This window comes from Oreochromis aureus, linkage group 16 (genome assembly GCF_013358895.1).
Source record: "Oreochromis aureus strain Israel breed Guangdong linkage group 16, ZZ_aureus, whole genome shotgun sequence".
Lineage (NCBI taxonomy): Eukaryota > Metazoa > Chordata > Actinopteri > Cichliformes > Cichlidae > Oreochromis > Oreochromis aureus.
Window position 1 is genome coordinate 1368243 of NC_052957.1, and position 12220 is coordinate 1380462.

Sequence of the window (12220 nt, forward strand, 5' to 3'; positions counted from 1 at the left end):
CATGTTGGAGGCGTTTCCTCTTTGTTGTGATCAGTGTTGGGTCATTACTCAAAACCAGTAACATAAAAAACTTATTACACATATTACACACTAGTCTTTAAAGTAATGCAGTACGTTACTTAGTTACTCCAGGATAAAGACATTCATTACTCTACTCGTTACGTTACTGAAACACACCGTCTCATAATCACCATTCAACAATATAACCCTGAGGCTACAGCTCTACACACACAGATCCCTGTCCTGATGAGGACACACGTGATCTTTCTTAGTATTTAAGTATGAACACAAAGCAAAGATGGACTTTAAAGTTGTCGCCATGGTGATTCTACATGAACAGGTAGAAACGGAGGCTGCAGCCTGACTGCTCATCAGGCTGTTACCTGCCGACGTTCAGGCTCTGGCTGCTGGTCTGGGGTCAGTATTCATAGCTTAACATCATAACAGCTTTAACATAGGGTGACCATATTTTGATTTCCAAAAAAGAGGACACTTAGCTCAGTCATGAAGAACTTACTTAAAGAAATATATAATATTTAACATATTTAAATGACACCTTCTCTGTGCAGTTAATGAATTGTGAAATAAAATATGTCATATAGGCTTTTACAAGTCAACAAGTGCAAAAAAAACCAAACTTAAAAACCTCTGGAATTAAATAATGCTACAGAAATAATGCCTCATCTGCATAAGAAAAATTACCAGTACTGGGTCGGTGTGAGGGCTGGACTGGGACAAAAAATTGACCCGGGCATTTTGACTAGAGACCGGCCCACCAGGTATTACAGGAGAAGCCATAAAGCCTTTGAATGAAAACAAACGCTGTGGTGACAGTGATGTACACTGTCCTTTGGTATATGTATGATTTCTATACAGTTTAGATCAGATGAAAACTTTGGTTGTAAGATTCAAATAATTATTTATTAAAAGCGAGACATTTTAAATGAGAATAAGAAAGTATTTCCCTGTTAATGCCCTACCTGGCCCCCTGGCAAAGCTTTGCTAGATCCGCCCCTGCACAGTTACCAGCTGTCAGCTACTTAGAAAAGGATCCTGGTGTTATTTGTCTCTCAGAAACAGTTCATAACTTCAACTCATTCATGTCACCTAAAAGGTAAACCTGTTTCTCCATCACCTGTTCAGCTCTGATGATTCAGTAAGGACATCTCCTGGTTTCATCTGCATGTTTCCCTCTCACCAGATAACCAAACCAATATCATATCACTATCAGTAACATAGCACCCACCCAGCTGTATAGAAACTCCATCATGCTAGCTAGCATGCAGTACGAGTTATTGTAACTGACTGTAAAAAGTCAGCACAACAAAAATAAACTCCACCTAAACTTGGTTTATATCTGACCCAGATAGACTGCAGGTCATAACTTCTTACCTGAAGTTCAGTTCACCTGACACTCGGACCGGCGGCCGCCTCGGGTCTCTCCTCCTCCTGCCTCCCCTTTCCCTCCTCCACCTGCTGGCCTCTGTGGAAGCTCCGCCATAGCCACCACCAAACAACTGAGTTATTTTTACACATCAGCCAGCATCTGGCCAATCCACCACCTTTCATTGTTTATACTGTTACAAAAACAACAACAACAACAAAACCATCGGCCGTAAAAATGAAAAATTACCATCGGCCTGCCGGGCAAATGCCCGGTTTGCCCGATGGCCAGTCCAGCTATGTTCGGTATGAGGGAAATTTCTTTTGCAGTTCACCTGAAAAGATGCACTTGCGCTTTGAGATCTTTTAAACATCATTAGGCGCGTTGCTGCGCGCTGTCTGTCCCGTCTGTGAGCGCAGAACAACTCACAAAGCAGCAGTTCGGGGATGATGTCACACACATGGGTCCTCTGTCGGACTACAGGAAAACCCGGACATTTTTATCAATCTCGAAAATCCCCCCGGACGCCCCGGACAGAACGTGAAAAGTGGACATGTCCAGGGAAAAGAGGACGGTTGGTCATCCTATTTAACATCACTCTGGGTCCTTGGCTAGCATAGCGTTAGCATGCTGGTCTGTGCAAGTGCTTGCAAAGAGCTGAAGGCAGGCAGGCTAACAGTTCTCGATTCCCATCACTAGTGGAACACTGTGAGTCATGGATGGGCCTCCTGTGAGCTCAGTGTCACTGAAGCAGTGGGATCATCCTGACAGAGAACACAACCAAAGGCAGAAACATCCAGAGAACAGCTTCAAGAACTTTTCCTGAAGATCGTCACAGAGCTGATGCAGATCTGCTCAGAGACTTCAGACCGTGCTGAACAATGAAGGCAGTCATACTAAATATTCACTCTGAAGCTCATTAAAACTGTACAAACCCTGTTCTGATGGACTGATTGAGCATTTTGAATAAAGCAGGTGTTTTGCTTACATAAAGTATGAGCTGTTTCATAATTAAGACAAGTGCCTGTTTCTGTTTCTCTGTGTTGTGTTAGTTTAGCAGCCGTGTTGGGGTCTTTGAAACAGCCGTGCTTTATCAGTCTGAGCAAACAAAGTAAAAATATCAGCGTCCTGCATGACACTTTATGGGTGTTTGATTATTAAATATTAAATAAATGGAGATTTGAAATAATAATCTTGCTATTTCTGGTTCAGGAAGTAACCACCAGCATCCTGTTTGTTTGTGGAATGAGACACAGAACGAGAGAGTATCTTGACACTCATGTAAGTGGATAGCTAGCACAAGAAAATGCCACTGGGTCCTTGGACTCGTGGTGACTCTCGTTATCTCTGCCACTAAAGGTTTGTGTTTGCTTGGGGGTAATGAATAACTGCTCGACTCCAGCTTGTTATAAGAAAGCAGCATCTGCACTCTGCATGCCCTCTCTGAGAGAAGAATCAAACACAGTTTTATCAGCATCACAATCAGCTGTAAAGAAAGCAAAATAAAAAAAGTGAACGTGGCCTCTCCTCGTGCTCATCTCGTGGTCAGTAATGAATCCTGAGAAACAGCCATGCTTTTACCAGCTCATTTATATGGAAATGAATAATCCCTGCAGGATCAGCCCCACCTCCCAAGCCCCCACTTCCTCCACTCTGACTCTATTACCAGTGGTCATGCAGATAGGAATGACTTCTTAATTGGAAATTGATTAAAAACAACTTTTTGTGACTTCACTTTGCCTTTAAACTCTGCTCCTGTGCACTTTTATCAAATATGCCCAGCAGGTATTAATTGAGCTAAAGTAACTCCACAGATTGGTGGGTGGCAGCGGTGACGGGGGCACCGAGGACTGTCGGTGGGTGCTCGACAGCAATTATCAAAATATGAATGCTGAAACGTTTCACATGCGTCCTGAGGTTCTGCCTCCTGTGTGATTTACAGGGTGTGTTTGCAGCATCTGTTAAACAGGAAGCGACTCGTGTTCCTGCACCAAACGGGCTCGCTCCGTGAATGAGGTCCATAAATTTGCAGTGTATGAAATTTGCATGTAGCCTTCGGAGTGATGCACTGCTGCCAGGACTGTGGTCTGCTGCATCTCTAATCACGGAATACAAATGCACTTCCTGGAACAAGGTGAGGAGCTAAGCCGGCAGGATTTCAGTGTTTCGGCTGTAAGTGCTGTTAGTTTGCAATTCATCACGTAAATCATGATCCCCGAGCAGCGAGCCGGTCTTTAACAACTCCACATTTTAAACTAATGTGAGTAAAATGTAACAGAAATCATTCATTATTTGACCGGATTCAGTAAAAACATTTTACACTTATGTAACCAAATTACATGTAATTAAATGATAAAGTCGGCATTCAGGACAGATTTATCAGTGAATATGAAACAGTCCTGCTCTGGTGGAGTGTGGTTCGTCCTGTCTGGCACTGAAATGATGTTTCTGAACAGAACATTTGATGTTGAGCTCATGCTTGAATCCAGCTCCTCAAATTAAATATCGTTGTAATTTCCATTTAATTTAATGCAAATATTTTACTACATCATAGCTGGAGGGTTTGTGCATTTTACACTAATTACTTTCTTTTTACATGTGTTATGAAAGACATCAGTTTGCTTCCACACTATATGAGGCTTTCTGACCTTAGCACCACCCGGCAACATTAAAATGCTACATACAGGTTAAGACGTGAATAATTTAAAAGCCCAATCTTTGATCCAAATGTAAACCAAAGGTCATCCCTGCCTACCATCAAAAATTTAAAACAGAGAAGTGGAACATGCGCTCACTGATGAAGTGACTCTGAGGCGATGAAGCTCCACAGCCCTCGGTAACAGCTCAGGTGTTTCCGTATTACGATGCTCTTGTTTCTCCTCGTAGAGTAAAGTTCCCAATCGCTGCAGGACAACAACGCCCCGTCTCTTAACCTGAAGCTGCTGGGACGGCTGCTGCGCTTCCAGTTAATCCTGTGCATATTTCATGATATTAATGCTACATCCCATCCATTCATTTATTTATTTCAACATTTACAGTGCTGATGGATCCTTGGATCGGCTTTTAGTGACATTTGCTGTTCAAAACGAGTGTGCACAGATCGTCTGTGAGAGGAAGCTGATGGAACAGAGGGGAAGTACTCCTGTGATGCAGAGGTCAGACATTCACACTTGCTGCTTTTCCTCAGTCAGTCATGTCAGCGAAGCTTCTGCAGGATTCTGACACGATTCTTTACACAGTAGCATCCTGCTCATCTCATTTCATTAAGACAGAGCTGTATGTGAGACACTCTGTAACTGATACATAATAATTCACCCAGCACCGTGGAAGGTTTTATACCACCATCATCATATCAGCAGTCTTCAGCAAATGTTCTCTAAATGCTAAATATTTTTTCCTCTGTTTCTAATCTTCAGTGAAGGATGATAATTATCTCTGGCCCTAAATTAGCCAGCAGCCTAATTACCATGTGCCATCCAAAACAAAGCTCCCCGTGGATGCACATTTGCAAACAGTGTTGTCTCTGAATCTGAGAAAACATCGCTTTCTGTATTTGTATGTATTGGCTGTCACTCAAGGTGCAGTAAACAGGACACAGACACTCTGCCTGCCTCCATCTCTTTGTATTTCCCTCACACGCCACATTAAAGGGGAACGATGGCGGCGCTTTGAGGGCAGCTTACAGCAGCGTTACGTGGACAGATCTGAGCCCAAAGGCAGCGTCCTCGTGTATCGAGGAACACGTGAGTTACACAGACTGCTGTTTTTGAGTCACTGCGACCAGCAAAGAAAATCATGCCAAATATCTATGAACCATTTGATTTACACCAGCCTCTTTAAATTAGCTTGACCTTTGGCCTTTTGATATTAGTGAGTTAGTTATTCCAGTATTTGGGGTGTTTGAGCCTGACTTACAGTCAGCAGTCATTTTAATGAGCTACACAGAGCTTTACTGCTCTGGTATAAAATGACCCTCAGCTCACATAGTGTTTGACCTCAGGAAACAGTTTTCTTATGACATTTAGAACCTCGGCTTCCAGGCCGGACTGAGTTTAACACCATGTTCACTTTGTAAACGATGAGGACTATTAGACGAAGAAAAAAGACAGGAGATGCTTTAAAAAGGCATTTTGTGATTGACAGGTTGCTGCCGTACGAGGGTGCTGTTCCTTGGTTTCTCAGTCAGGTCCACTATGTGCTCATCTCTGGTTTCAAACAGCAAACAGTCAAAGCGCCTAACCAGTGAGTGACCATCTTCTGTATACAGTCTGTGGTCCCAGGAAGACTTTTTTGATAATAAGCTGGGAAAATGCAAACATGAGTCAGGCTAGCATGGTGATGGAGCAGGCCTGTTAGCATGCATTTGGAAGATCGACTAGAACTTCTGAGGAGTAATTCCAGTTTACCCAGTATGTCATTGTTCTGGAGACACACTGCAGGTACTGCAGTTTTATGCTCCACGCTGACAGGATGTGTTTGTTATCACTCTTATTCTTTGGCTTTTTCACAGATCTGTTCTCCGGGACGCTGAAATGACCCCAGCTCAGTGCTGAGTAAAGGTGCTTAAGAGCTGAATAATTGGGTTTGAAAATGAACGATTTAGCCTCGTCTGAGCTCGTGTGCACTTCACGTGTGAAATTCAATTTGCTGTTTGAGCAGAAAGATTCAAGTCACTTCCAATTATGCCACATCTTTGCCATTTAGCTTCTACGGCCTCTCACGCGCCACGCACCAACCTGTGTCAGAACATAACATTTTATATACTTTCAGTCGGGTTGATGGAAGAAAAACGTAAACGAATAAAAGATTCACGTACAGAGGAATCTCGAGGCCATTACAGTTCGTGGGCTGTGTTGTAACATCTGAGTGACACGGCTCACAAAGCGCTGCTTTTTGGAGAGCAGAACAGAGGCGAGCGTGTGCGCCGTGCTCTGACTCAATAACATCAAGTATCGCCCGGGGCAGAGGCTGCTGATGGAAGTGCTTACGCAACATCAGCGTTCAACACTGACGGTAGGTAAGTAAGAACGAGGATTTGTTGTCATTGTTAATAGTTAACATGCCCCTCCCCCCGTATTACATCTCTGTGTGCTTAATATTGTATGAAATGATGAGAAATTGCTTTCCTTTGATTCTCTGACAACAAAATGTTTTGGTAGCTAAAGAACTGCCAGATGTCCCTGTTAGCAGCTGGGTCAGGCACGGCTCAGTCAGTGATATCATAGCTCGGACCTGTTGGACTAATTAAAGTAAGAATTTGGAAAGAAACCCGAAATGATGAGGGAGTATCTCCTGAACCAGTCTGAACTCTCACTGATGCTCTGAAACTCCGGGGACTGGTTACTGAAACATGCAAAATCACATTCACACCATTAAAAACCAAGAACAGCTCCAAATATACGACAATCTGCAACTAGAGATATTAAAGGACTTTTTACTGCACTTCTCCATCAGTATCATCACATCATCAGTCTGTGCTTCATGTCTCAGTAACATTTATGGAACTGAAATTATGGAATAATTTGCCCTTGCACATTAGAGAGGCCCCTTCACTGTCCACTGTTAAATCACGTCTTAAAACCCACTTTATTCTTTGGCTTTTAATCACAGTGAGACTTAGTTTCTCTTGTAATTAAATTAGTGATTTAATTAATTATTTTGCTTTTTCTTTTGTTTGGCTTTTATTTATATATTATGTAATTTTATTATACAGTTCCAATGTACAGCACTTTGTGTCAGCTGTAGTTGTTTTAAAATGCTTTATAAATAAAGGTGGTGATGATGATGATTTTGATAAAACTAAATAATTTAACACATGTATGCGCATATGTAATGTAGTGTACACATTAATGTGGCTGAAACAAACCTGTCAGTGGTTTAATAACTGTGCAGCATCCTTTAAAACATCAAGCACGTTACAGAAGACAAAATCCATTTCTATAAAGGACATAAACCAGCATGAACACACAGGGAAAGATGAAAAATGAAAATAAATAATAATAAATGTTCCACCTCAGTTCTCCAACATTTTTAAGCAGCAGCTTTAAAAACGTCACTAACATCCAGCAGCTGTGACCTGAATGTTGAGGTAATTTACACCTTAAAGGTTAAAATAAATATTGAAATGCAGAAATCTTGATTTTTAAACATTAATAGTTCAAACTTGCTCCTGTTGAGACATGCACCGGAGTGACTGACGGTTTAACCGTCACCGGATCTGAGGCTGCCTGCCCTGCTGGGATTAGTGAACTGCTCCTTTATCGTTCTGCTCCTCTCTGCTTCAGAGCCGGGCACCCAATCACTGACGAGAAGGCGGGGAGAGAGAGAGAGAGAGCGAGAGAGAGCGGTGGGTGGGTGGGGGCGGGGCAGCTGGTGGTGGTGGTGTTTCAGCACCGCGGACAGCTCCTGTCTCTGGTCTCTGGGCTGCAGGGAGAAACAGCTGGACGAGACTACACACCGCTTCACTTCGATCCACAGACCGCCCCGAGCCCGCCCCACGCGATCCACGCGAGAACAGGCTGTCCGTGTTTCTCCTCCTTCTCCTCCGGGCTGACTGCTGTGTTCTGTGGCCTCGCTGAGGACTCCAACCTCGGTTAACTGCATCGCCTCTGCGTCTTCCGTCCGCTGGTGGCTCCTCTCCGCTTCCTGTTGTTGGCGGCCACGGTGTTGTGGGGTTTTGGGGGAGGGCGGGGCGGAGGAGCAAAGTTCACTTCTTCTTTGCTTTGATTATTTTTGGTGTTGTGCACCTGTGTGTGACATGTGCGTGTGCACGCCGTCGCTCGCTGCCCGGGTTTGTCTGCAGGCTCGGGAGCGCATGTTTCTCCGGGATGCAGAAGAAGAAGTTGTGTAGTTCCTCTCGCGCTCTGCTGTGAGACAGGTGTGCTGCATCTGCAACGTTGGCTGGGATCCTCGCAGCAGAGTGCCACGGACTCGCTCGTTTCACGTGGACAAACGTCAGAGAGCACGATGAGGAGCCTCTGTGACTTTTTAAATTGCACCTAAGAGAGAGAGAGAGAGACGGGGGTGGGGTGGGGGTCCCTGTTAGTGCCCCGGCACTGCTGCAGGAACACACGCTTTCTTTCTTTAGCTGCTTAAAACGCTGGGATCGCGCGCGCCAGTGGACACTCGGACACCGCTGTGCCGCTCACCTCCTTACCCCTAACCCGAAAACAGAGCCCGACACGCGGGGAACGAAATGAAGAAGTTCCGGAAGGTGCTGGACGGCCTGACCACTTCCTCCCCGGGAGCCACTGTGAGTTCTCCGTCGTGCGGCAGCGCGGCCGGGACTCCTACGGCGGCTCCAACTCCGAAGGAGATCGACGTCCAGGAGACGCTGGTGTCGGAAAACTTCCAGCTGTGTAAGGTGGGTTGATGGAGGCGCTTATTTAGGCTACACCCGAGTGAACACGTGACCTGTGAGGTGCTACAGGCGGGCAGGTGCAGGCGGCTCTGGGCTTTGGGGTGGGGGTGAAAGTTGAATCTGCTGCTGTCTTTCAGAGGTTCAGCACCGCGGACAGCTCCTCTCCTCAGGTCCCCGAGCCTCCTGCTCTCAGCAGCCTCCGAGTCTATCCGAGAACCGTAGCTCCAGTCCCCCCCACCCACCCACACAAGAACACGCACGTCTGTTTGTGTGTGTGCGTGCGTGTTCTCGTGCGCGCGTGTGTGTGCAGCACTGTGTCGGGCTGCAGTAAGTTGTGCACATGTGCAGCAGGGAGCTGAGAGAAAGTGGGTGAGCAGCAGCGTCCACGCTGCGTGGAGTGGGAGCGATGACATAACCGGTGAGCCTCGCTCTCATAAAGGAGCGCGAGCCAGAGGAAGGAGGCTGCAGTGCTGCTCAGTGAGGAGGGGGAGAATGTGGGAGGGGTGCTGAATGGGGGTATTTATAGCTTCCTCTGCCGCCCGTCGCAGCTCTGGTCCTGGATCCATTCTGCTGATGCAGTGAGGACTCTCTGGTTTACAGGGACGGCTCTGAATGGCTGTGAATAATTCATTGAGAATCTGAGAGAAAGGGCTTGTTTAGAGGAGTGTGTTATTATTAGGCAGAGTAACACTGGTGTGTGTGTGTGTGTGTGTGTGTTGGGCAGGTGGGGGGGGGCTTGATTCGGGTTGGAAGGATGCGGCAGAGCAGCCTATAGCAGGCAGCAGAAAATGCTGGAAAAGAGCAGCAGGATGGCCGGGCCCTGTGCAGGAAGCTGCTCCTCCCCTGTGAGCGGCTGTGATGCTTCTATTGACTGAACTTCTCAGGAGGAAGCACTGAATGTACAAACATGCCTTCAAGCACACGTTTCTCCCGAGTTTGTGTCAGAGGAGGTTGCATGTCACGGTTAGTGTGTCAGGTAGTTCTCGTGGTGCAGACAGGGCTCGGGTGTGATTAATTACAACATGCACCAATGACAGTGCTTTAAGTTGTATGAAGGCTGGACTTTGATGGGTGGAAGAATGAGTTTTCAAAGCCTGTCATCCTGCGCCAGATGTGCACATTAAGACTGTGAGAACCATGAAGTGAGTCAAATCCATCTCCACTGACTTTTAGCAAATCTGTGTACGCTGAACAGAGCAGAAGCTGCTTGTTCACTTTAGCTTCAGCATCAAATTCACAGAATTCTGAGGGATAAACAAGGAAAACGAACACATTTCATCTGTCGTATTATCACTTCCTGAATTCAATAACTCGTCTTCATCAGGGTAAACAAATTGTCTTCTCATGGCAGGAACCAAATTTGTTTTTGATTAGTTAATGAACGTCACTGGGGGTCGACCACAAGCTGAGAGCTGATGGTGGTCCTGATGAGGTTACACCCACCAATGCTTCAGAGACGCTGCTGCTGTGAGACATTCAGATTACTTCACTGCAAATGCAGTAATTTCACTCAGCAATAAAACTGGTAACACACACATGTTTATTATCACTTATTGAACTGAAGACATCAGAGAGAGAGAGAGAGCTAGACAGCTGACAGGAAAAGCCTGGTACTGGGTCCATGTCTGTGGGACTCTGCTGGAGTGATGGAACTCCATTCTTCCAGTAAATATTCCCTCTTCTGGTGATTTTATATTCATCCTGCTGATCTTCCAGAAGTGTTCGGTTTAGCTAAAAAACCTGCAAATCTCAGAGAAGAGCATTCATATCATTTCATACTTAATGTGGGCTTCCTACCAGGACAGAGATGTTCCATGAAAGGGTCACGGTGAACACTCACAACACCTCACAGCCATGGTAGCAAGGTGCCGTCCAAACCATAGCAGAGCCACCTTTAGTGTGGAGCAAGGTTTGTGTTTTCCTTTTATTCGTCACCTGTCAATCTATGACAGTTATCTAAATTTTCATTCATTACTCTAAATACTGTAGATAGGATCAACATTCTCTGATGTAATTCTGTGAGCTGGTGCAGCGTGTGGGAGTGTTTGGCTAACTTCTCAAAGTTAGTCATGACTTCTGTCCTCGCTCTGCAGTGTGGGAAGAAGCAACAGTGCAGTTTTTATTAGACAGCGTTTTGGTGTGTTTGTAGTTTGTACAGGAATGCACTCCAGACCAATTAGAGTGGTGCTGAAACAAGTCTTCAGTGAAATCTTACTCAGACTGAAGGAGGAAAAGAGGAAAGCGCGAGGCGCAGGTGGCTCTGAGGCTCTGAGGCTCATCGAGTCCACAGATTGATTTTGGTTAAGAGCAAAATGAGTTCATTTTGTGTTTGAGGAGGAACGAGGAGACAGAGAGCGCGAGAGATTCACAGGCTGAACAACACTATAATAATGCATTCAGATATACATCATATCATTTAGAAACGTTACCCACCTCACAACTGAAATCTCTTTACATTTCATTTGTATTGAGAATACTAGGGGCGTGGTTAAAGCAGTTTTTCCAGTTTGTTTGTCAGAGCACGCTGACAGAAGTCTGCTTGGCCTCGACCAACACGGTCTACAAACTGGCTGTGAGATTTGTTAGAGCACGGAGAGCTCCGTTATCTAATAATACCATACCATGAGTTTGAAAGAAAGACGTATGTAACGTCTTTCTTTCAAACTCATAATTAGAAGTTGCTGCACACAACAATAAGAAACTGAAACAACAGAATAGAAATATCAGCAACCCGTTAAAATGGTCTTTTAGTACTTAACTAAATGCACAGGAGCAACACAGGGCCTAAAAGAAGCCTTAAAAGTGGGTCATAAAGAACAGGAAGTCAATGACAGGCTGACAGTGAGCGGTCATGAAGGAACGAGCCGATCGTGCTGACAGCTGGGCTGCAAATAAGCAAACGATCGCTCGGAGCGAGGTTTTACCTACATGTAAAACCCTCGTCTGGAGTTCGGAGGACCGATTCCGAGATGCTGCTGGTTAAAAACAGCGCTCAGCTCCAGCTGTTGATCCCCGCACTGCCTCGTGTGCACGTCACCAGCTGCTGGTGGGGAAATGAAGCAGTTTGCTGGACATGTTCCACAACAGAGCAGCATCATTTCAGCACCGTGCACACTGTATGGAATCACTGTGGCACACCAGGTGCATCCCTTCATGCCTCATCTCACCTGTGTAATCCAGCACTCATCATCTCAGTCTGTTTCCAGGAATGTGACCGTAATTTCACTCATCCTGAAAAATCTCAGGAGGTTAAAGAGGTGCAGCACATTTGGAAAGAGATGGAGCGTAAAGCTTGTACTATAATTGCCCTTTTGAAGCCAGGCCCTGAAAGGACAATTCAGGTCTACAGGTAAAATTAGCTGTAAAGAGAGGAAGCAAAACAACATAACTGGAGCTGATAATTTTATTATGTTTGTGTCTGTTCACGAGTGGCCAAAAATTCATTAAAACTGTGCCGTAAATACAGCACAGCCCAC

At 45.3% G+C, this 12220-nt stretch overlaps 1 protein-coding gene across 4 annotated transcripts in view; it reads left to right on the forward strand.

Moving 5' to 3' along the window:
* The first annotated feature begins 8092 nt into the window (after positions 1-8092).
* stxbp5l (syntaxin binding protein 5-like) overlaps positions 8093-12220 on the forward strand; it is a 139997-nt gene continuing 135869 nt past the window's right edge. For 2 of the 4 annotated variants that reach the window (XM_031733156.2, XM_039600209.1), the window contains exon 1: positions 8095-8747. In XM_031733156.2, the coding sequence (XP_031589016.1) occupies positions 8580-8747 (168 nt within the window). In that variant the 5' untranslated portion in view covers positions 8095-8579. Of the gene's footprint in view, positions 8748-12220 lie in introns of all 4 variants that reach the window. The other 2 variants (XM_039600206.1, XM_039600207.1) reach the window with 2 other exon arrangements.